Source organism: Zonotrichia albicollis, chromosome 1 (genome assembly GCF_047830755.1).
Source record: "Zonotrichia albicollis isolate bZonAlb1 chromosome 1, bZonAlb1.hap1, whole genome shotgun sequence".
NCBI lineage: Eukaryota > Metazoa > Chordata > Aves > Passeriformes > Passerellidae > Zonotrichia > Zonotrichia albicollis.
The window spans coordinates 93,774,818-93,799,940 of record NC_133819.1 but is presented as its reverse complement, the minus strand read 5'-3'; the positions used below and the strand labels follow the sequence as shown (position 1 = coordinate 93,799,940).

At 38.7% G+C, this 25,123-nt stretch overlaps 2 protein-coding genes across 4 annotated transcripts in view; one reads left to right on the top strand and one right to left on the bottom strand.

Annotated features, from left to right (window-relative positions):
• Nucleotides 1-1,554, bottom strand: part of ERP44 (endoplasmic reticulum protein 44) — a 47,190-nt gene extending 45,636 nt beyond the window's left edge. Inside the window, exon 1 of the mRNA XM_005482912.4 lies at nt 1,419-1,554. Within this exon, the coding sequence (XP_005482969.1) occupies nt 1,419-1,475 (57 nt within the window). The 5' untranslated portion in view covers nt 1,476-1,554. The remainder of the gene's footprint in view (nt 1-1,418) is intronic.
• A 110-nt stretch (nt 1,555-1,664) lies between these two features.
• Nucleotides 1,665-25,123, top strand: part of INVS (inversin) — an 86,572-nt gene continuing 63,113 nt past the window's right edge. Inside the window, exons 1-4 of one of the 3 annotated variants that reach the window (XM_074547145.1) lie at nt 1,671-1,804; nt 2,222-2,403; nt 5,314-5,483; nt 12,617-12,783. In XM_074547145.1, coding sequence (XP_074403246.1) covers nt 5,378-5,483; nt 12,617-12,783 — 273 coding nt within the window. In that variant the 5' untranslated portion in view covers nt 1,671-1,804; nt 2,222-2,403; nt 5,314-5,377. Of the gene's footprint in view, nt 1,805-2,221; nt 2,949-5,313; nt 5,484-12,616; nt 12,784-25,123 lie in introns of all 3 variants that reach the window. The other 2 variants (XM_026790969.2, XM_005482913.4) reach the window with 2 other exon arrangements.

The window sequence follows — 25,123 nt, the reverse complement described above, 5'->3', positions numbered from 1 at the left end:
AAACAATAGTGAAAACCAATCTAGCACATAAGCAATATTGTTTTAATACACAGATGACTGAAAAGTATGAGGTTCCTAACTTCAGTCTCTCATAAAGTCTTTTAGCATGCTATTGCCATCTATATATAAACATTTCAGAAGTGTTTTTTCAAACCCTACCTACGACATGTGTTTTCTAACCCTGAAATGACAGCAAGTTCATACTATTTTACCCAGACTTACCCAGCTAGAAGTGCGCATTTCAAAGGGATAATGAATACTTGTACTGTTCATTACAGAAGTGTCCTCACATTCCTAACCAGTTCATCCATTCATTAGCAGCTATATTACTCAGTATACTTCCTTGGACTTCTAGAGTTCTATCTACCATTACCTCCAATTATTCTTTATTTTTCTGGCCCATCTTATTCTTCCACATGTTTAAAATAGATTGACTAAAATCCTTGGTATCTTAAGAGAAAAATCCTACTAAAATTCATTTCATTCACACAAGTCCCCCTTAGTTCTGCAAGTCACTTATATTATGAGAGGTCCAGAATCTGACCCAATATATCTCTGGAAAAGTAAGAATGAATCACCACAGCAGACTGGTTCCTCTTTCTTTAAAAAAAAAAAAAAAAAAAGAACTATAGGGCAAGCAAGTTATCTCCACAAAACACACACATCAATGATTGCATTTGTGTACTGGCAAAGCTGGAAGGTGGCTTAGGTCATGCATGTAATGCCAGCCTAAAAAAAGCCTAAGAAAAAAAAATGCTGTAGTCTGTCAACCAAAGATCACAGAATCAATGAGGCTGGAATGGGCCTCTGAGATAATCGAGCTCAACCTATGACCCAACACCACCGTGTCAACTAGAGCACGGCACCAAGTGCCACATCCAGTCATTCCTGAACATCTCCAGGGACGGTGACTCCACCACCTCCGCGGGCAGCCCACTCCAGTGTCTAAGGGCCCTTGCTGTGGAGAGATTCCTCCTCCCGTCCCACCTACACCTCCCCTGGCGCAGCTGAGGACCACCGCGTCCTCCCGCCCTGGCAGAGGAGGCCGCCCCCCCCGGCCACAGCCTCTCTCGGGGGGCTGCCGAGCCGGCCCCGTTACGGCCGTTCCCGCCGCCTCCGGCACCCCCAGAGCCGGGCCCAGGCCGCGCCGCCCGCCCGGACACGGCCCCGGGCCCGGGCCCTGCCGCGGCCCCACCCCGTGCGCGCAGCCTATCGGCCTCGGCCACACCGCCGGGCCCCGCCGCCGGGGCCGCTCCCTCCCTCCCGGCCTCTCTCCCGCCTTGCCGGCCGCCGGCACCTGCTGGGCGGGGGAGGGGAGCGAGAGAGGAGCCCCGAGCGGGGCCCGCCGGCCACCCCAGCGCCGCCCTGCCCGAGCCGGCGCGGGGAAGGGAAGGGCAGTGGGGGCCGGCGGCTTTTACCAGGAGGAGTAGGAGGCAGCCAGGGTCAGGCAGGAGCGGGAAGATGGCGGGTCTCATGGTAGATCGGGCGGCCGGGAGCGGGGAGGGGAGAAGCGCGGCTCCCACTCTCCGCGGCGGCGGCGGCTCCTGCACTTCCCCCGTCGCCAGGAAACACCCGGGCAAGTTCCACCGCGGGGCCCGCGCTCCGCCGCGCGCTCCCGGGGCACGCCGGGAAGCGTAGTTCCGGGAAGGGGAGGGCGCGGAGGAGGAGGAGGAGGAGGAAGGAAAGGGGAGACAGAGAGAGAGCGAGCGGGAGAGGAGGCGTGGAACCCAGAGCGCACCGGGGCTGCCCGCGGGGCGGCGCCTGGAGGCGGCGGCGGCGCGATGAGGAGAAGGGCGGGGTGGAGGTGAGTTACGGGGCGCAGCTGCAGCGCCGGGCTGGGGAGAAGGGAGGGGAGGAAGGAAGGCGAGAGGGAGGCGGTCTGGGCGAGGCAGGGTTAACCCTTCCCGCCGTGGTGGCGCGGCTGTCCCGGGGCACCGCACCCTCTTCCGCTCTGGATCGCTCCCTGTCAGCCCCCAGTGGCTGCCCGCGTTTCCTTTGGATCCCGCCTTGTGCCTTCAGCCAGGGCTGGACACGCGGGTTTGGCGTGGGGAACAGGAGGAGGCGAGCTTAGGAACTGTGCTCCGTGTGGGATTCGTGTCCTCGGAGTTTGGGAGGAAACTTTGTGCTGGAAGCCTGTGTGTGTGACGGGGCTGGGCGGGTTGGGAAACTTCTGCTCGCGTGGAGCGTCATCGTTGATGTTTATCCCTTGGCGCTTCCACAGATTTGCGCTTTCTGTCGCTTCCTCAGCTGTAAATGCTGAAAATGAAGAACACCCGAACTTCAGGGCTCGGCTCTCTTCCAGTAAAACTTTGGACCTTGCAGAATACGTGCACGCTCTGAGACCTTGCAGAGCTGTCTCAAAAAGATGACAGAAGGCTGCGCTTTGCGTTTGTCACATTTCCAGTATGCACACGAGTATAAGGAGGGGGACGGGTGTAACGCCATTTAGAAGAAAATCCTTCACATCAGCCTTTTTCAAGTTAGGGCTCGCCTAGTTTCAAAGAAAGCCTGACAGACTCAGACTTTGTGCGGCCCTGCAAAGATCTCGTGGCCTGTCAGTTTAATGAGCTGCAAACACTCTCACTCACGTAGATATACATACAAGTCATGTATTTTTTATTGTCTGAAATTGAAATTTGTCTTTTATCTGTTCCGCCATGACTACCTTAAGAACTTGTGCTCTTTGATCTGTAGAACGAACATCTTGTGCACTAACTCACATTTGAAAAATCTTTGATGTTTTTTCAAAGCTCAGCCTTCACTTGGAAAGTATCAATAAAATTTGATAGCATGATTGTGCTATCATGTTTAAATTTTAACAACCTCATGTTTTGCTGAGTGGAAATGTGATGTAATTCTTGCTGTGTTATGCAAAGCAGACAAAATATTGTGCTTGGTATAAAATTTCACACACACCTTGAAGAGGTCTTGGTGTGTGTTCCTTCTTGGTGAGTGTTCCTTCATTTTAAGTGACTTGAGAAGTCTAATATTTTTCTACATGTTAGCTTAAAGAAGAAAAGTGAATTATTTACTTGATTCCAGTAATATGATGCATATTACAGATATTGCCAATTATGTAGCATTTTATAAGCAAACCTTTTAATTATTTCATGGGTTTTTTATTTGCTATGTCTCACTTTTTTGTTAATGAGGATCTTTATCAAGCAAGTCTTCCAGACAGGAGCCTGTTTGTTATATATATTATATATGTTATATATACAATCTGTTTGTTATATATATGAGAAAAATACCTGAGGAATGTTACAAGTTTTCCTTTTCAAGTCCCTCTTAATATTTCAGAACCTCTCTGATGCAGAATTAGCCCATTCAATGGAATCATAACACTTTACTAAGAATTGCTGTAGAAGTAATGGATTGCTTCTCTCACCTGTATAATTACTAACACTTTATGCAGAACTGTTGCTTTCATCGGGAAACTATTAACATTTTTTCATTATTAATTCTCTTCTGTATGCAGTCAGTTTTATGGAAAAATTATTGTTGATGTTATTGAGATGTTTCTGGTGCCTCACTGAGTTCTTTGCTATTTGCTGAATTTTGTGCTGCTGCCCCTAGATTTCTTTTATTTTAGTTTATTTTTTGAGAGGTAAAACGTGAAGGAAATGGAGGAGCTAGATGGTGAGATCCCGTGAGAAAATGCTTGTGAAGGTGCTGGAGTCCATCAGTGCTGATCACTTCTTGAGCATCACCTCCTAAGGGCACAGGGGCTGGCAATTCCAAAATGTCAGAGGTCAAGCACACGAGATAGAAAGCTGGCTTGGCTTACCAGGCATCTTGCTTTGGAGCTAATGGAAAAAAACCAAGGTGTATGCATAATAGAAGTAAGGTCAGTTGATGGAATCTCTTTGGATTTCAGTGAAGCTTTCAGTACTGTCTCTCAATATCCTCCTGGACAAAATGTCCAACACACAACTGGATAAACAGGTCATGTGATGGGAGAGACTGGCTCATGGGTCGGGCACAATGGGGTGACATCAGACTGGGGACCTGTCACTAGTGGGGCTCTGCAGGGCTCCATCCTCAGCCCAGTGATTTTCAATTTCTTCATTATTGACTTGGATGTGCAACTGGAAGGGATGCTAAACAAGTTTGCAAATGATACAAAATTGGGAGGAGCTGTTATCTCCCTCTAGGGCAAAGAGGCTCTGTGGAGAGAGCTCAACAAGTCAGGGGCCTGGGCAATCACCAGCTGTGTGAGGTTTAATGAGGCAAAGTGTCAGATTCTGCACCTGAGTGCTTGGACAGACTGAGAGTGAGATGCTGGAAAGCAGTGCCATGGAAAGGGGTCAGTGGGAAGTTGAACCTGAGTCAGCAGTGCCCTGGCAGCCAGGAGGGCCAGGTGTGTCCTGGGGGCATCAGGCACAGCATCACCAGCCGGGAAAGGGATAGGATTGTCCTGATCTGCTCTGCACTGGGGCAGCCTCACCTCCAGTGCTGGGGGCAGTTCTGGGTGCCACCATATAAGAAGGATATTAAGCCATTAGAAAGTGTCCAGAGGAAGGCTATAAATATGGTGAAGGCCCTTGAGCAGCTGAGGTCCCTTGGTCTGTTCAGCCTGGAGAAGAGGAGACTGAGGGGAGACTTCATTGCAGTCACAACTTCCTTGTGAGGAGAGGACGAGGGCAGACACTCATGTCTTCTCTGTGGTTGCCAGTGACAGGACCCGAGGGAATGGCTTGGAATTGTGTCAAAGGAGGTTTAGGTTGGATATTAGGAAAAGGTTCTTCACCCAGAGCATGCTTGGGCACTGGAACAGGCTCTCCATGCAAGTAGTCACAGCAGCAGCCTGACAGGGTTCAAAAAGTGTTTAGACAGTGCTCTGGGGCACATGGGGTGACTCTTGGGCATGCTCAGTTCAGGGCCAGAAGTGTTCATTGTTCAGTGGTACCAGTGTGTCCGTTCCAGTTCAGGATTCTGTGATTCTATATGCAGGACTATAACAAGTTGATACTTGATAACTAACTTGATTGGTTACTGAATTAAAGCAATGCATGTCAACTCTGAAGAACAGTCTGTTTGATTTGCACAGAAACACTTTACAGACTTTGGCAAAGCTTATGGACTGAAATTTGTGTTTAAGGCAATGAAACTACAATATATAGGTATATATTTCTTAATGCAGGCTTTTTTTCTGGTGAATTTTGGCTAGAGGTAGATTTAATTCACTGATAAAACCTGTGTTCTTTTCTGTTTTTAACAGAAGTTTATTCTCTTTAGCATTGTTTGAATAACGTTAATGACTCATCATGAAAATAATTCTGTGTTATTAATGTGGTTTTGGGTTTTTTCTAGAACTGAATATCTACAAAAAATGTTGGTGGCACAGATGTGACCTACAGTAATACCTTGAAAGAGTATGAATATTTCAGCAAACTGCCTCTTCAGTGGTTCCTCGTTAGCGTCTGAAGTGCATGCTGCTGCTGTTAATGGAGATAAGAGTACCCTCCAAAAGCTAATAGCAGGTAAATGTTTTCACTGTAGATGCATTTGGATTACTTCAGAACTGAAGCTTTTTGGTTTCAACTTACAGCTCTGATCTTTAAGATACTTTTGATGTCTTGGTTATATGTGCTTCTAGAATAAATGTTGCCCTGAAAATATGACTGATTTTTCTTACTTTTTAGTACCTGTTGCCTTTGAGTGGTACTTCTTTGTGAAGTGAAATAGAAAATAGGTTAGTGATAGAACTCCTTTCAGGGAATTTGAAGTTCTGAAGAAGTGCTTTGTGCTGAAATACTTCAGCTGCAAATGCTTAATTTTTTTAATTGCTTTTTGGGAAATTTGATAAATGTGTTTTTACAGATAATTTATTGTTGTTTCTGAAGTCTTGTCACTGTGTCGCATGTGTTAACAAAATGAGCCCAGCCTTATTTATTACTTTGATTCTCATAGACTGACAGTGTTTCTCAAAAGAAATTAAAAGTAATGAGAGTGTCTAGTCCTGTTGAATCTGAAGTAAAAAAAAAAATGCACATCCATTAAAAAGCTCAGTATTTTGCCTTCCCTTACTCTTCAGGAATGGTATGGCATTCCAGGTTAATAGTTTTTAAAAGCAGTATATATTCTATGTTCCAAAACCAGTCTTGCATATATTTGGTAGGCTGCCATATTATAGGTGAAGATTTGGATTTTTCAGAGCTTCTGATTAAATGCAATTCCAGATGATACTGAAGAAGTTCTATTTGGTCAGTGTTTTTTGGAAAATCCTATTCCCAGATCTTAGCAAGGGTTTGAAGGACTGAGAAATAGTAAGAAGCACAGGCTGTATTTATGCCACTTACTGTTACTTTTAATGTGTGTAAAGGATTTAATGATAACAGCATGAAACCAGCAGTCAGGTTTCTTTATGTATCTTCTGCTGACCTGTGTTGAAGGCAAGGTGAAGATTTGTGTGGATGTATTGTCCAAGCTGCACAGAAAGCAGTAAGGGGCCCTTCTTTACAAGGTGTATCTAATTTTCTCAAAACATAACTAGAACTCATTTGACTCCAACAGGAACATGTTTGAGGGAACTGACTTTATAGAAGCTGCACTTGTTGAAACAGTTTTTTTTTTGTTGGGCCTTCAACTTTATTTTGTCATATAATGCTTCAAACATATACTGTTTGCCTTTAATGCTATCTGTTTGATCTTTTTAAAAACATTTTATAAACAGCAGATGATATGGAGGTACTTCTAGAAAACTGTGAGATTCAACTACAAAGTAGCTTTAAATATCCAAGTTTCTAAAAAACCCTTCTGCCTGCATGTGGAGGTGAAAAAAGTGTGGGCTTTCAAATTCTGAAGAAGCAACAAAGAGTGTTTGCTAACTTCAGTGTGTTTTTGTTAAACTCAGTGCCAAAAGACATATTTTTGGAAACATCAAAGAAATTTTATTTCTTGTTGCTGGTACATCTTGTCAAACATACCACAAAACAGCCATTAGAACCAGATAAGGAAAATGCTCTTCTTTCAATGATCATGCAGTAAGAAGATAAAAATGCTGTTTTGCTTTTGCATGGGAGAGAAAACTGCACAATCCTTGTAGCATTTGCTGTACTAGCAAAATTTGGCTTTTCTGCTTTGCCATGTTTTGACAGGATATGACACAGACCTTACTTTTTCCAGAACTGGACCAAAAAGAAAAAAATAAAAAAACCGACCCGAAACTTCATGTATTGCCTAGCAGAAGAAGAATGCATTAAAGTAATATTTTTAGCTGTTTACCAGTCACTGTTTAAAATATAACTTGATGCCCGAAGCAAATTGAGCAATTGGTGCTTTTCACTGAATTTCATGACTGCACTCAGCAGCAGCTAATTCAGGACAGTACTCAGTGTTATGTCTGCTGGATTGCTTAAAAACACCTCTCAAATACAGCCAAGCTCTGCATCTTGGATACATAGCTAGAGGTGGATGCAGCAATGGGCAGTCCTGACTTTCTCCTCCTTTCAGGGAGGACCCTTTAGTCCCTAAATTCCTTAGTACTTTCCTCTTCATGCTTTCCCTGTTCAGCTATTAACATAGGAGGGGCATAGAGGCTGGCCAAATGGTCTCTTGGAGCAGCCTCTTTGTCACCCTCAGACCTCTTTGGTGATTTTTCCTTCTGCCATCTGTAGCTTGGTGGAGCGTGTGTGTGGCTGTATACAAACATAGATGCTTTATTTGCGTCTAATTAGAGTATGGATGAATTTTAAAGGACCAGGTGTTTGAAATAATACAGTGTGTTCTGGATAATGTCTTCCTTTTGACACCCTGTGCCAGAAAGAGACACAGACAGAATCAAAGGTAGGTAGAAAATTTATTTAGAGAAAGGAGACTTTCTAACAAAGTATCTCTCTAGTTAACCACTGCTAATGCTTAATCACAGGATTTTCTATAAAGCTTGTGGGTTAAATGCCATAGAGTACATGCCAGGTGTTAATTGTATAACCAGTATCCTAAGAGAAGTGTACTAATTGTTAGCATTGCATAGAATTTCAGTGTTAAAATCCATCTGTATGATTTTGATCCTAGGGAAAAAGTGAGCAAAAGTTAATTTTGTATTTGGAGGATCATTTTCCATTTTATGCTTTGGGAAGAGGCGTCTAATTGTTTTAATTGTTTAAAAGAAGAAAATAATGATTATAATAATCATTATACTGAAGTGTCTGTTCAGTCCAGCTCCTCATTCTAAAGCCCTTATCATGCATTGCTTGCATCTAAATGCTTCTAAATCTCTGATGTGATGTTTCATTGTAAATTTTAACTGAACTATGGGCTACAAATATGCAGTTGTGTGCTATTGTTTGATCCTACTCTCTACTTCTCTGTTGCCTGTTCTACATTGTGGGAGGTAGGACAAATCTGAGGTACTGCAGCAGGCAAGATTCTTGCGAGTGACAAGAAATGGTCTGTCTTTTAATAATTAGGGAGAATTCACACCCTCCTGCTGCCCTCTCTCCTTTTCTGGTTTGAAGAATGCATAGAAATGTTAAGAGTCTGGTATGACTGTTTGCATGGAGTGTGAGGAAGTGATGAAGTACAGCTATGAGAGTTAAATTTTGGACTTGGGCCCTGGATTCCGTTGTGATCATGATCTCTGTTGGCAATAAGCTTATGGAATGCATATTCTGGTGGGCTGAGGACTTTTATTCTAAAAGGGAATGGATCTAAAATTTCTTTATTAGGCAGGTATGTGAAGAGAAATTATTTTTGCCAAAGCACATTTTAGGTATGCTAGGTACCTAAATATGAACGTTTTGAAGGCTGTCTGTGCTTTCTTGATTGCAGAAATGGCAATTTGCTGCAGCTGTGAAGTTCACAAGGTGCTGTGGCTAGTGACTTTCATCAGCTTAATCTCCCCTTAGCACCTGATAGTGATATGGTAGCTCCTAGCCCTTGTCCTGTCTCTTAGCCTGAGCACAAAGACACCCTTTTAGGGAAATGCTATATAGGATTTTAACCATTCTAAGGGCCTTACAGAGCCCTGGTAAACAACAGGAGAAAATCTACTGCTAGCTGAAGATTGTTTCTTTACCTTCAAAAATAGTGCAGGAGCTCCAGGCAAATTACTGGCATTAAGTTTTGAGGCTCTTGCTCATTTTTCCCTCAGACTGTATGCAGTCATGGAAACTCTTTGTCATCAGCTACATCACTTTTTGGGAACTGAAAATGAACATAGATATCTGTTGCTCTGCTTAGTTATGTTGCATTTGAGCTTTAGGCCATTTTTGTTTGTGTTTAGCCTCTAAATCTTTTGTGTGTGTGTATATATATATATGTATCCTCTGACATTCTGTAACAGAAGGGGAACTGGAATTTGAGAGAAAGGTGCTGGTTTTGGACACTGCTGATTTAAGAATCAACATTATCTGAGCGTAAGCCCATGTGAAGAAATGAATGTTTGTGTATTTCTCTTAATATATTTGTTCAAGTCCCATCAGCTTCAAGCAATTTAAGACACTGTTGAGGTTATATTTACACTTAGCAGTGAAATGTGGTTTAGTGATGTCTAAGTGAGCATGTTGAACTGACAATGGAGGAGCACCTGAATGAACATAGTTATTAGAGAATCTGGCTTGTTGGTTGGGAACAGTGACATGTTAAATCCTGCTTGGGACCACAGTGTATGCAGAGGAGCAGGCTAAACAGCAGTATGAAGGTGAGTATTATAATGCAAAAAGGTGTCCAGAAACCAGCCTGTTCTTGAGAAAGCTAGATGTAAACCAGTATGTGCTATTTCTGGGTTCCCCATGGCAGGAAGGAAAGATGAATCTGACTCCATGTTCTTAGAAGGCTAATTTATTGTATTGTTGTGTTATGTGCTATATTGTGCTATATTGTGCTATATTGTGCTATATTGTGCTATATTGTGCTATATTGTGCTATATTGTGCTATATTGTGCTATATTGTGCTATATTGTGCTATATTGTGCTATATTGTGCTATATTGTGCTATATTGTGCTATATTGTGCTATATTGTGCTATATTGTGCTATATTGTGCTATATTGTGCTATATTGTGCTATATTGTGCTATATTGTGCTATATTGTGCTATATTGTGCTATATTGTGCTATATTGTGCTATATTGTGCTATATTGTGCTATATTGTGCTATATTGTGCTATATTGTGCTATATTGTGCTATATTGTGCTATATTGTGCTATATTGTGCTATATTGTGCTATATTGTGCTATATTGTGCTATATTGTGCTATATTGTGCTATATTGTGCTATATTGTGCTATATTGTGCTATATTGTGCTATATTGTGCTATATTGTGCTATATTGTGCTATATTGTGCTATATTGTGCTATATTGTGCTATATTGTGCTATATTGTGCTATATTGTGCTATATTGTGCTATATTGTGCTATATTGTGCTATATTGTGCTATATTGTGCTATATTGTGCTATATTGTGCTATATTGTGCTATATTGTGCTATATTGTGCTATATTGTGCTATATTGTGCTATATTGTGCTATATTGTGCTATATTGTGCTATATTGTGCTATATTGTGCTATATTGTGCTTTATTGTGCTTTATTGTGCTTTATTGTGCTTTATTGTGCTTTATTGTGCTTTATTGTGCTATATTGTGCTATATTGTGCTATATTGTGCTATATTGTGCTTTATTGTGCTTTATTGTGCTTTATTGTGCTATATTGTGCTATATTATATTGTGCTATATTGTGCTATATTATATTGTGCTATATTGTGCTATATTATATTGTGCTATATTGTGCTATATTATATTGTGCTATATTGTGCTATATTATATTGTGCTATATTGTGCTATATTATATTGTGCTATATTGTGCTATATTATATTGTGCTATATTGTGCTATATTATATTGTGCTATATTGTGCTATATTATATTGTGCTATATTGTGCTATATTATAGTATGCTATACTAAAGAATAGAGAAAGCGTGCAGACAGAAGACTAAAAGATAATAATGAAAAACTCGTGACTCCTTCCAGAGTCCCAACACAGCCTGACCATGATTGGTCATTAAGTTAAAACAATTCACATGAAACCAATCAAACAACCACCTGCTGGATAAACCATCTCCAAACCACATTTCAAAGCAGCAAAACACAGGAGAAGCCAATGAGATAATATTTTTTCCTTTTCGTCTGAGGCTTCTCAGCTTCCCAGGAGAAGAATCCTGGGCAAGGGGATTTTTCAGAAAATATGATGGTGACACCAGTAGAAGACTTTTTGTGGGATTTTTTGGGGGTTGTTTGTTGTTTTGGTTTTTTAGTCAGCTGCTAGTGGCATCAAGATTAGTTGTAAAACCAGTGGGTTGTCAAGGTGAAGTCAGAGAAAACAAGTCCACAGCTGAAGAATAAAAAGAATTTTTCTATATCTGCATCACAGAAAAGTTTGGAAATGTTCTTAAACTTTTTGCAGAGCAAAAAGACTTTTCTCAATGCAAATCACACTTTCAAGGCAAAAAAAAGTGTTACATAGTGAATCATGTGATTGACATGGTAATCACTATACAGTTTTAAAGGAACTAAAAAATGTACTGAGTGAGTAAATTATTTCTCTAACTGGCAATATCCTACTTGACAGTGTTTTTTCTAAGTGGCTTGATTGGTAGGGAATGAATTTTAATTCTTTATATTCCCCTTGATTCATATTTAATCTCCTTGATTTTTCTTCTGGGTGAATCAATAGAAATTATAATTAAGAATAAAATTACTGGATATGTAGATAAGTGTAGTATGCTGAGGGAGAGCAATGACTCTGTAAAGAAGCAGCATGCCTCTGCTGGAGTGCTTTTGAGGCATCAACAGTCATGCGGACAAAGGAATAATTAAAAAGCAAAACTAACTTGCCTGTAAAATTCAATGTTCCTTGGGTAATTGTAGACAATGGTTCTCCCTTGGAGAATCTGGATGTGTGGCCATGAAGTTAAAGGTGCTTGCCTTTATGTGATGGCATCATAGAAATACGAAACTTTATAGTGAAACGGCTTTGTTTGGAGGGTTTTTTGGACTGTGAGTAGGAATAGTGTTTTGACTTTTTTTTAACAGGATCTGAGATTACTGCCTTATTAACCTTATCAATTCAATAAAGCTTGAGAACTACTTTAGTAGTGTCTATATTGTAAGGCACTCTGAAGTAAATGATGGTATTGGTGTAATATTGATGTTTATGCTTTTAAAATAAACATTACTGTGAGTAGGCTTCAAAGTTTGTTTTAACTACAGTGTTTACAGGTTTCAGGACGTCTATTTGGCTTCTGTGCTGTTGATATTTTTTAAACTAATCTGTGCAGCTGGGATTGATGTAACTATTTGAAAATTATTTATAGTTATGCCACTGCAGAATCTTACTGGTGGAAGGTGTATTCATGGAACTAATGTTTTCTGAATGTCCTTTTTTTCTGCAAATGTATTTTGAAATATTCTGTAACTGCCAAGTAAAAGCAGGACAGAATGTAATGACTTTGAGTTCATCACATACTCCAGTTTTTGTTCAGCCTAGTTACATTATAATGAGATACCTGCTGTTCATATTATAGTAAGATGACTTTTTAATTAAAAAGTACTGCTTTTAGCTAGATACTGATATACTTCACTGGTTTAAATGGGTGCTTTGTTTTGGTTTTTTCAGGAAACTCTGAGCTGAAAGATAAAGAGGACCAGTTTGGAAGAACTCCCCTTATGTACTGTGTGCTGGCTGACAGGCTGGACTGTGCAGAGGCTTTGCTGAAGGCTGGAGCTGATGTTAACAGAGCGGATCGCAGCCGAAGGACCGCTCTCCATCTTGCTGCACAAAAGGTAATTTCTGTGAAGTGCTCATGAAGTCAGGGCTTTCACCACAGCTGGGAGGTGGGCTGACCCTGGCTGGGCACCAGGTACCCACCAAAGCTGCTCTATCACTCCTCAGCTGGACAGCAAAGAGAAAGTATAACAAAAAGGACATGGGCTGAAATGAGAACAGGGAGAGATCCCTCACTGGCTCCTGTCATGGGCGCAAAACAGGCTCAACTTGGGGAAATTGGTTTAATTTATTACCAGTCAAATCAGAGTAGCATAATGAGAAATAAACCCAAAATAAACCTTAAAATCATCTTTCCCACACCCTTCTTCCCGGGCTTAACTCCTGAATTCTCTACCTTACCCAGCAGCCAGTGGTGCAGGAGAATGCTGTCAGTTCATTACTGTCTGTTTTTGTCCTCTACAATCTGTCCAGTTACATTGTCCCCCTGAAGAAGTGCTAGAGGAAGTCTACAACAATAAAATAAAAGGCAATTGAAGGTATAACTTGGGAGCTGTAAGAAATTTTGAGTGTGGTTAGGCCTGGAGGAAGTATCTACAGTCTCTCCACAGGAGACTAAGCAGGCTGCTCATGGGGGAGGAAAGAAAAAAGGGAGTGGCTTTGGCTGCCAACCAAGATGTTTGAGTTCATAAACTGTGAAAAAGACCCCACAGAGAAGATTAGAAATTGAAACTGAAACAAAGAGCTTTTTATTACTATTTAAGTTTTTATACTATGTTTAAAACCATAACTGCTCAAAAATTAGCATTTTTTTGTGGGTGTTACTGTCTTTTGGTACCATTTAGAGCACCTGCTATGTTTTCCATAGCAAACCATTTCCATACATATCTTGTCACCTGTTCGTAATTGTTCACATATTTCAGATGTTTTAATACAATCTGCATTTCTTTATAATTTTATTTTAATTAGGTTTATGTAAAGGCAGCTATAGTATAGGCATGATATTCAGTAAGGAGCAGTTAGATAGAAAACCATCTTGGGAAAACTATAATAAGGTGATATTCTCCAGGTACATTGCATAGAAGTCCACAGGAACTTTGTGGTCTGTGTTACTGCATCCCTTACAGGGAAATAAAGTGTTGTAGGCTGTAGTTGACTTGAAATAGGCCAATTCACCTGCTTGGTTGCATACTGTTACACTCCGATGACAATAATTCAGTCATCATCATAACCTTGTTTCCAGGATTAATTCTGTATTTCTAAGGGACCAACCAGCTTACTTGAGTGTTGTTGTTTCAAAGATAGGAATTTCATAAAAGCAGCAATGTCAGAGACTTAAAAATTTTTTAATACTTTATATATATATATATATATATATATATACTTCTAATATTTTTAATACTTTTTAAATATTTTTACTTTTAATACTTTTAATACTTTTAAATATTTTTAATACTTTTAATAATTTTTAATATATATTACTATATATATATATACTTTTAATATTTTAATACTTTACTGAATTCATGCAGGCATTCAGCTTTTATGATGTGATAGACACATGAACATTTTAACCATATTAAAAACTTCAGTTTACAAATTATGTTTTCCACAGATTTTAAAAATACATTTTAGCATATTAAACCATACAAATTCTTGTCTAAAACTTTGTCTGAATGTTCATATTGTGGATATTTGTATTGTAGCGATTCAAGGCAAGAGAGATTTTGCCTTGGCTAATATCCTCTAATTGCATGTGCCCTCCATTTCCTTATGCCTTGCTTCAATCCTGAAAGTGCAGATTGTAACATGGGATACTTGGACCATCTTAGATGGATTTTCAGTTGACAGTGCAAATGAAAAGGAAGGTAAAACAGTGTGAGATGAAGATTGTAGCAGTAGATTTCATATACTTGCACAGTTACTGTGTTAAGGTGCTAGATAGATGTGATGCCCTCCATAGCAAAAAGGGTCAGGAAGCAGCCCTTGCAAATCCTTTTTATTTGCCTCACTTAGCTGTCCTCTAAAATTCCTTTCTGTGTCTTCTGAGCAGTTACTTGCTGTTGATGTCAGCTTATGAAATTAACATTTCATGTGTGTGAAATTTTGTCTGTAGTCTTTCCATATTAACATTTTTAGATCTACATTTCTGTCAGGAGTGTCTTCTGAAGAATACGTAAAATTAAAATTCAAAACAACCTAATGTTTCATGTGATTTTGGCTGTTTAAATAATGTTTTGCATTCTGCTTATATCTTGCTGGTACTTTTGGTTTATATTCCAATTTTTTTTCTACAAAAGTAAAATTTCTCAGTACAGCTGACTTTCAGATAGAAAAATAAAAATGCTGTGAGATCACCCATTTCCAAAGTTGTTTTGTCTTTGATGGTTAATCATGAATATCCAAATTACCAGGGCCACTGTATGGTTTTTGTTGTATTCAAACTTGTGAGTCAGTAGCTGTCCTGTGCTTCATCAAAACCAGGTTGACATGACTTTATAAATCCCCATTAATTGGTAGTCACAGGTATAAGCTGTTAAGAAGGGCAGTGCTTGGACATTCAGATTCTTAAATTGTACTTGTGTTGCATCCTAATTTTCCTTTTCTTTGGAGAGAGAAGCTAAGTTACAGACCTTTACATGCAACCAGTGAAGAGGTAGGAAAGAAAAGACGCTTCTTTCTACACTAATGCTTACTAAAGCAGATGGAGGTAAAATTAAGGAAGATTTCCTGAGTCACAGCCTTCCTCTCTAAGTACCAGGATTACTTTTGCTGTTCTTTGCTGTCTCTTTGAAGGGCTTTTAGGAGACCTTGCTCATCAGATCACAGCAGACAGACATTCTGAGGGCTAGGGTTTGTTGCCAGAATATTTGAGACTCCTTAGGTCATCATTCTGCAGGCTGCCTTTATGTGTGCCTTTGCACTTTTTCCTCTGAAAAAGTCTTGCAGCTGATTTTACAAAAAGTGGTCTCTGCTGCCTTTCTTTGGGACCCTCAGAACTGTCTCAGAGGCAAAGAGTTTGTGAGAAAATGCTCTTCTAATGCCAAACAGAAGCAATGATTCAGCTGTTGTGAACTGAAGAGAGCTGAATGTCTTCATTTGTGTGTTTTCAAGATGGTGTCTCTCCCATTAGTAATCCTGATTATCATAAAAACAATTGGTTTTGTGCTCTGCAGGATGAGGTGAGACTGCCCCCATTTTTCTGTCTGGAGATTTCACTGTAAGAGAACTGCCAGTTCATGTCTTTCAGTCTTAGTAAAATTGCTTGTGGGTTTTTAAATCCCTATAATAGAACAAATATTCAGAAATGTGGCATTGATCTGAATTCAGTCATAAATCATCAGAATTAGGTAAAATTAATTAGGACTTCAGTTGCTTTTCTTTTCAAGGACGGATTTCTGGTTGGTAGGACTTAAATGAACAACTGTAACACATCATTCCATTAACACTTGTAAAATTAGCTTCTGGCTCAACCTGTGTGAGTTGCCAACCTGGCTGTGCTGGGTAAGTGTGTGTATGCATGCACCTGTGTACATAGCAGCTCTACATTATGTTTTATTCTTAACATCCACCTCCCTGCAAGTTTTATGCTTCCACATGTTTGTCATTATTGTTACATAAGGAGTTAATTCTGTAAAAGTATTTCTTCCAATCCTTCAAAATGCCAACAATCACATCCAGTGTTCAAAATGCAGATTGTTATTTGTTGTTAGTACAAAGTTCTTCTGAAATTATAGGTAAAGATTTTGGCACTATCCATATAGTCATATAAAACATTATCTGATGGATAGTTTAACAATAGTTCCTTAATCCTTTTTCTGTTCTTTAAGTCCTTCTGAAGTAGTTACTTTGTTACTTGCAGTTGTGTAGTTGATCTCCTCCCAATATTGTGGTGCACTCCAAGTGCCTTTGCTTTATTTCACCCATGTCCTAGAAGACATCTTTCAGAGCCATGGTTTGTAAAAATAGCTCTCTTTTGATTTGGGTGTCAATAAGCAGTACCAAAATTTTTGCACTTGCTATGAAAGCAGCTCACAATCTCTAGCAAAACTATTTCTGATAGCATACCTAGGCAGGCTGGCCAGTGCTTTTACATGTCCTTTCTGTTCCAAGGGTTTCAACACAGGTAAGAAGTGATGTGATGATTTTGGTACCTCTGTCTCGTGCTCTTTTAATAACCAGGCCGTATTTACCAGTCAGTGAGGAAACTCATGTCTCAGAACTCAGAGCTGCTGTGTCATCCTGGTCTTGCCATGCTTCATTCAAATGGTTTTTGTCACTGGACCATGTCTACAAAACAATAGTTTGGTGAAAAGCTGTCAGGTTCTCATCTCAACATCTGTTCTCATGTCAACAGAAGATTCTTATAATCTCTCTGTCTCAGATTTCACTAGTGACATTCTGGACTATTTTCAGGAGGTAAGGCTTTGAATATCCACTTTCTACCCTTGTCACCTTTCTAAGACTAAGCATTCTCACACCTTTCTTTGCAAAAAGTTCCTGAAATTAATAAGGCACGGTCAGAAATTTTGGCTGTTATATTAGAAACACTAATGCTTTCTGAAAAACACCTGTGGTTATATATTGAAATTATTACCTTTGATGAGTGGGTGCTTCATGCTAATAATTATGTTCTTAATGGTTAGTCCTCTGTTTAGTGATGGGCATCCTTTGTATTACAGCTTTTAAGTTTTATACGTCTTTTGGTCTGAAAAAGATTTTTAGCTTGAATAAAGAGATAGTTTAACTTTCTCTGTGCTTAAATGGAACAAGTATATCTTTGTTTCAATGGAAAATAATATAGTACAATGCAATGTGAGATGATGGGCTGAGAATAATATCATGTAACTAAAAATTTATATTGCAGACATCTACATATGAGCTAGTCATGTAGAGAACTTAAAAGTAATGCACTTGAGGGTGCAATCATTCACCCTAAAGTGAGATGAGTACTCTAGGGCACACTGACTAGCTGATTCTTTCTTTTAGGCATCTGTCTGATGGAGGTTTTTGTATTGTCAATATTGTAATTGTGACGAATTAATCTCACCCAAGGCATACATTTTTTTTTAGCAACTCATTTTCCAATTGTCCTTTATGTGATCTTTCATAGGATCTGTCTTTCTTTTATCAGCCTTATGATGGAGGGAATTCAGTCTTTGTAGGTAGAAGGCCATGTAAATTAGGTTGTTTGGTGTTTTTCCTTTTGGATTTTATTCTGTTCCACCCCTTTGGTCACTCTTTTCAAATGGACAGATCTCACAAGCAATTTTGAAAGGGTGCGCACCCCTTAAAAAATAAGAAAAAGGGGCAGGTCAAGTCATTAACTTAATAAAATTTAGATTTAAAGCAGTCAAATATAAAAACCCTTAAAAATACAAATTCATCAGAAAATGATACAAATTATTGCAGGAGTGCACCTGCAAAGATTGCCATGGGAGTTTCAGAGGGTGGTTGTAACTTCCTGAACACGGATGTAATTTACTGAGAACTGAAACTGTGACTGATTGCAACAGAAGTAGAATCATTAGCATAATTTGTCAGTGATTTTGCACTGAGGAATTGTAGTACTGTATGGGTACAGATTATTTAAACTTGTAGGATTTAGATTATTGTGAAATAAACATGCTGTGGGGATTTGAGTACTGGGATTACAGTTTAACAACAGGCATTCACTTCCAGTTGCAGGCATTTTACATTTGTAGCAATTTGCTTCTAGTGTTAAATTGCAACTTTTTGAAACACCCACATGTGGTACTTATGAATGGAAATGTTTTTGCATACCCAAAATACTTGTATATGTTTTGTCATTTATCTTTCATTAAGTAATTCCAGTTTAATTTGAGGTGTGTGGGGGAAAGCAGGCCTGCCTCTTTCACAATTTCTCACAGGGGATGCTCACTTATTAGCAATCTTTTTCTTTTGGGGAGTAGTCTACCTGAATCTTTCTGAATACTTTAGGCACAGCCTTTTGTGTTCGTATGGATAGAAGAAAAAATGCAATTTTTTGGTTGGTTTCTAATAATATGCACTTCAAATAATCTATCAGGATGCTTAAATGTCAGGAGGATATTAATTTTGGCTTCAGGAAGATTACTATAACCCCAGCGGGAAAATGTGACTTTAGTAGTGTTAAATATTGTGTAGCTTATATTATTTATTTGGTAACATGGTTGTTGATAAATAACAGTACATCCAGGATGCAGTTAGGAATGCTGTGTAAAGTAGGAGAACATATTTTAATGGTCTTTGGTTTTTTTTTTTAAACTAAAAAAAATGCACTGCTGAGTATACATTGTTCCTGTATACTCAGCAGTAACAGTAAAAGGAAAGTAAAATAAGACAGCCTGTGGCAAGCATTAGACATGGTAGAAAATTGGAAACACAAGGTAGTCTTTAGTTCACTTATTTTATGAAAGTTTATTCTCAAGTCTTATCTAATGAGCACAGTCAGGTTAGTCCAAGAGCTGCAAAAAGAGAATTTTTTTTCCTTTTCTTGAGCAAATAAAGACGTTTGTATTAAAAACTCTTGAATTAACTTGCCTGGGAGCCAGTTTATACATTTTTCTCTCATTACCTTTTCCAAGATGTATTTCCTGGAGCTGTGGTCTCTCAGATCTTTCATAAGGCTTTATTTGATCTGCATAAAAGAGCACATGTGCTTCTAACTTTCTTTCCCAATCTATGTAATGAAAATAAATTATCACGTCAGAGACAATGGTGGCCAGTTCATGTTCTTGTTTTCCTCAGGCCAATAACCTTTTATGATGGTTCCCCCTTAACTGAGAGCTCATAATGAGTAATATTAATTCTATGCATGTAGGTTCCTGAAATGTAAATAAGCTTTACATTACTTCTGTGGTATTTTCATGTGAACATACAATTTGATTAAATGTGAGAAATCTGAACACACCAGGATGTGAAACAGGACTGTTTGCCTACCTGCCAGAAGAGGTGATTTTTTTTTTAGCATGTGGGACTGTAGTTTCCTTTGTGATTAATTAAGCCACAGGCAATAACCACGATACAAATGTTTTCTTTAGTTTCCTGAACAATGAGTTCTCTCTAGTGAATGTGGCCTGAAGTTGCTCAAGGGTGGAAGGCAGAGTAGTTCCTTGTGTGTGTGTTAGACTATAGATAAGCTGTCCTAGCTACCAAAGGGTTGGTACCATCCACAGCCTTCCCCTGAGCCCTTTTCACAGCTGTAGAACTGCTCACTGGCCAGTGAGTCGGCAGAAAATGAACTCTAAAAAGAACAATTAATTTTCTGCCTATTTAACACAAGGCTCCGTGTCCCCAAATTATTTTTGCTATTGGTTGATACTACCATTGATCTGTGCTGCAAGCCCTATTGAAATGGTTAAAAATAGCTACAGGAAAAATTTAAGAAGAAAAAATTCGCATTGTTACAGAGATCTGATTCCCAGTACATTCCCCTAGAAAGTTGTGCTGTCACTGCTGAGAATGAACAAAAGAACAGAGACTTTGCAAGGCTGGATTTTCTTAAATGAACAGTGACATAATGAAAAATATTCTCAAAACCATAGGTAAGAATTTTAGCATCCCATTTGAGTGCAGGAAGGATGGGAGCCCGTTTGCAATTGATGCTTTTCTGTGTGTGATAAATTGCTGCTGTGACTCTTTCAGGATCTTGTATGTATTTCCTAATTCTCCTTTTGACTGTTATTTAGATTTCATTAATACTTCCAATTGCCTCTGCTGTGTCTTGATTCAGAGTGAAATTTGGGCAGTACTTTGCAAGACTGAAATGCTATTCTCATATATTCAGGCAGTGCATTTTCAGCTTGCACACTTTGTCATGTCTTGTAACAGAGCAAGAACATGCACATTTATTGTTTCCTCATTAAGTGTTAAGCTGCTATAATCATATGGTATCCAGCAGTTTTCTGTCTCTACTGTCAAAACGTGGGTTAAAATCCAGCCAATCCTTTTCTCTGCAGAAGATAAAACTGTGGAAATACTGTTGTACATGTTAGGTTTCAGTTGCACAGCAGATACTAAGACATCTGAATCTGATTTCTCACTGGTTTTATGTTAGCAGGAAAGCATATTTTAAGACAAGGTTATGCAAAATTTTCACGTGCCAAAGTATTCTTTTGACTTGAAGTTCGAGATCAGAATTTCAGACTAACTGTAAGATCAAACTTGGTTTCTATACAAATTTCATTGATAAATATGGTATGAATGTCTAGAGTCAATGGCACTTATAGAGTTGATTTTTAAATTATTTCAGTAGCAGTTGGTTGCTAAACTAACTTACTCTGGTGAAACATGTTTGAAAGTATTGCTTGCAATTTGTGGCTACCTTCCTGACTATAGCTGCTTTCCAGCAGATATTTTACACATCAAAGGAGTTATTGCATGGCTAACCAGAAAACATAGTGTCTGTTACTGTCTGTGTTTAGGATTGGCTGGTGAAAGAAAACAAATAAAGCTGTCTGAGATGCAAAAATGAATTATTCTCTAAATATGACAGATTTGCTCTATAGCCTGCTGTAGACAGAATGGTTCTATCTACTTCCAGTTGAAATAGCAAAATGGTATTTTCCCTCATTTAGAGTAGTAGAAGTAAAAGCTGAAGGAGGATGGAGGATGTTTAAGGAGAGGGTTTGCAATAGGAGCACGTGTGGAGTATTTACCCCAGTAGTCTACCCAGTAGTAGAGTATATGTGCATGGAGAGGGATGGACTGAGTGTCGTGTGTTCCCTCTGACATGCGTTTGAAGTGTTGGTCTCCAGTTGCCTGGGGCAGTTGTTGACTGGCAGTCATCATTGTGGTATCCAATTTTTATTTTTGTAGTATTCAAGGATTTTATTTTAATTGTGAGATTGTAAACATAAAGAAAGAACAAAGAAGAAGAAAGAATTTCTTTCTTCTAAACACAGAAGAAAGAATAAATGTATCTAAAGTTTTTGGGAAGATATGTGGATTAGTTCTTGCTTTGTGTAAGGGATGTTCAGTATGATTCTCAAGAAGGCACATCTGGAACACAGCTTGAAGAGTACGATGGTGTACCATTTCTGATTTTGTCATGTAATAGTGGAAAAGATTCTCACTTAACAAGAATTGCGATCATAAACCAAGTATAAATAAGGCTTGCAACAGAAAATTCCCAAGTGATAACAGGGAATTTTCACTGGGCTAGTAAGTCTAGATTTCTTTTTTCTTTAGACTTCTTGCAGACAGACAGGAATACAGAAGATTGTTATTCCCCATTTCTCACTGTTTGTTTCTGGAGAATAGTGTTGAGAGTATCCTTCTGTAGTTTTATACAGGATATGTGTCAATGTTAATTTGTTCATTAGTGTAAATGTCTTAAAGACATTTACAGATTTTGCTAAGATTAGGTGTTAAGAGCAGTAATTTTTCTTCACTATTTGGCACCACCTAGTCCTCTAGCACAACATTGTTGTGTTTTGGGGTTTTTTTTTTTTAATAAAGGAAATTGGGAGAATTTTATGTGTTCCATTTCTCTTTATACAAGGTATGTGTTAAAAAGAATGAGAGTCTGCTAAATAAGAACAAACAATAGCAGTGACTATAACCTGGGATAAGTAAGAGGTTTGTAATATAAACAATAAAGGAGTTTTTGATCCTGGAAAACCTGAGCAGCTTCTGAGAACACCGTGTGCTCACTGTCACCAGCATAGGCATACGTGTCTGTACATGAGTGGCAGCTTGGGAAGAGTTTGCTCCATCTTCCCTGGGGTGAGGGTTGGGTCAGGCCAGTTGCACCTCTGCAGGTCTCCTTTACAGGGGCTTCTGTGGGGCTCAGCACTAGGAATTCTGAACTGGTCGCCTTTTGGAAAGGACGGGCGACTATTTGAAATGTGTAAAATGTTAATAAAACTATATCTGCTAAATGCTCCTCTATGGAATTTGAAAATGACAATATTTGTCTCCTCTTTGCAGTGATTTATTATGTTTGAAGTACATTGTGGAGTGGAATAGTAATAATTTATATTTATTCATAGAAATGTTATATATGGTTTCAAATTTTATTTGTAGGTTTACTTGAGTTTTGTGAGAGCCAACTTACCCAAACGTCCTGTAGGTTCGAATTTTCTTCAGGCTATAGTCATAAAGGATCTGTTTGCCAAACTACTTACTTAAATATCTATATTTTGTGCTGTATTGCCCATAAGTAAAGTGTTAAATCATCTGTGTCTGGTTGAAACTATTAATAAATACATATTTACCCCCGGAAATATTTTGTAAGCCTAAAAAGTTAAAACAATACAATACTACATTTTTTTTTTTTTTACTGAATAGATCTTTTCACAGTGTTTAGATTTCTTAAATTAATATTGTATTGCACTTGCATAGTAATTTCCTTTATCTTTGCAACCTGTATTTTGAGCAACATAACATATTCCTCAGTTAAAATAGAATGGCAAATATTCATGTTTTATGTCTTTAACTAAAACTTTAAGTTTCAATTAAGTTTTCATGTAACTTGATTTAATAATATTTTTCTGTTATTAAGTACTTCCAGAAGCATAGGAATCTCTTGCTGAAAAACATACTCCTTTTAGCATAATTGAAGAATCAGTTAATTCATTTTGGCAAGGCTGTATCAATTGCTTTTTAACTGTTTAAAAATTTGCATATTTTTACTCACAGTATTCTTTTGGTTGCCTGATATTAACAATATTCCTGTGGTTGTGGTGTTTTATTTTGGGGTTTTTTAATGTTCTCTTCTATCATTTGCTGTAGCAAACAGCCTCAGTTTAGTGACTGTGCCTCCAATCTCACTGGTTTTGGATAGTACCACCCTGAGAATAATAAAGAGTTTCAATTTGCCTCAGAGTGATGTGACTTGTGAGGTCCTGTGTCACTAGATACTGCATATTGTCCTAGAGAAAACAATTGAAGCAAATTTATAATGATAAATTCAAATTATTTAGTCCTGCTTTCTATCACTCTGCTGCAAAGAAAAAAAAAGTGTAGATATTAAATGGAATAATGACTGCAACATCTCTCTGCCATCTAGCACAGTATTGGGATTCCTTTTTCCTTGCCTCAATGTTTCCCAGCTCAAGCTTGGTTTGCTGGGGTTAATTTTCCCGGAGTGTCTGCCTGGGTTTTCGAGGAGCCCTGTACAAAGGGAGTCAGTACAGCCTAGCGGAGAGCAGAGTCATGAGCATTTGCATCTCTGGAATGTTTTTATTGACAAACGGTAGTCTGCTATTGACATTCGTGTCCCTTGATGATACTTCTATCCTAGCTTATCTTTGCTGGTCAAATGCCTTAATTGTTCTGGCCTTTAATTCAGTCAAAGTTGGTGCAGGAGTGGAAGGGAAAAGAGAAGGAACAGGTCTAACAGAGCATCAAGCTTGAGCTGTGAAGCTGCTGGCAACGATCAACCTGTCATAATGTTATGATTTGTTCATTTTTATACCATTTATTAGCCTTTACTTGTTGTGCCATTTGGCCTCCAGGGCAGATAAAGTGCTGTCTAATTTGGTAGGTTTGCTTCTGTCAGAGTGGCCTCGACAGAGAAGGTGTTAGCTGTAGTGACAAATAATCAATAGCTGTCGTTGTCATGAGGAACGTGAGTAGTTGGGCCTTTCATCTGGAGGATTAGAGGTCTAATTGGATTGAGAATAGGGAGGGTGAGCTGTTGGGTAACCCTGTCAGCTATGTTAAGCTGTCAAATGTCAGCTTGCCTGAAAGGAAGAAGGAATGGTTAGCTTTCAGAAACAAGGAAGAAGACATATGAAAGCTTTTTAAAAAGTAACAGATAGAAAAGTAGAATAGGCTAACATAGGCTTTAACCCTTTCTTGTTTAATTACATATCTTGCTAGTTAATGAGGGTGCGTGGTGTGCGCTCTCTCGCTCTCTCTGAGACAGGCAGAATTTGTGTGAAACAGATTTGGCAGTGTTATACCAGATCAGACTGGTTTTATGTCTTGAGAAAAAGCCAGTTAACTACTCAGATAGGGAATAAAAATGCACAAGATTATGACATGGGGGAAGAAAATATTTGTTAATGGAAGGAATCACTTAATAGAAGCTGTAAGAAAATCAAATACTTTATTTTAATATTTTGTTGTAAAGATATGTTGATGCCAGTATATTTTTTGAGATATAAGCAGTTGTTCCAAAGTTAGTGGAGTAATTATTAAAATCCATTCCTGCACTGGACTTCAAAATCATCAGTTGAATTTTGTCTGCATTTTCTTATTGTTGTTTTTGATCTTTGCTTTCTGTCTGTTTCTTGGAGAAAGATTTCTGTTGTTCTAAATAAGATAAATTCAATGAAAGACCCATTATACATGTAGAACATGTAATTTTATGTCACAGATGTGCTAATATTTACCTTCCCAGAATAAATAATAGGACTACATTTTAATGAAGGATTTGCTTATAAGATT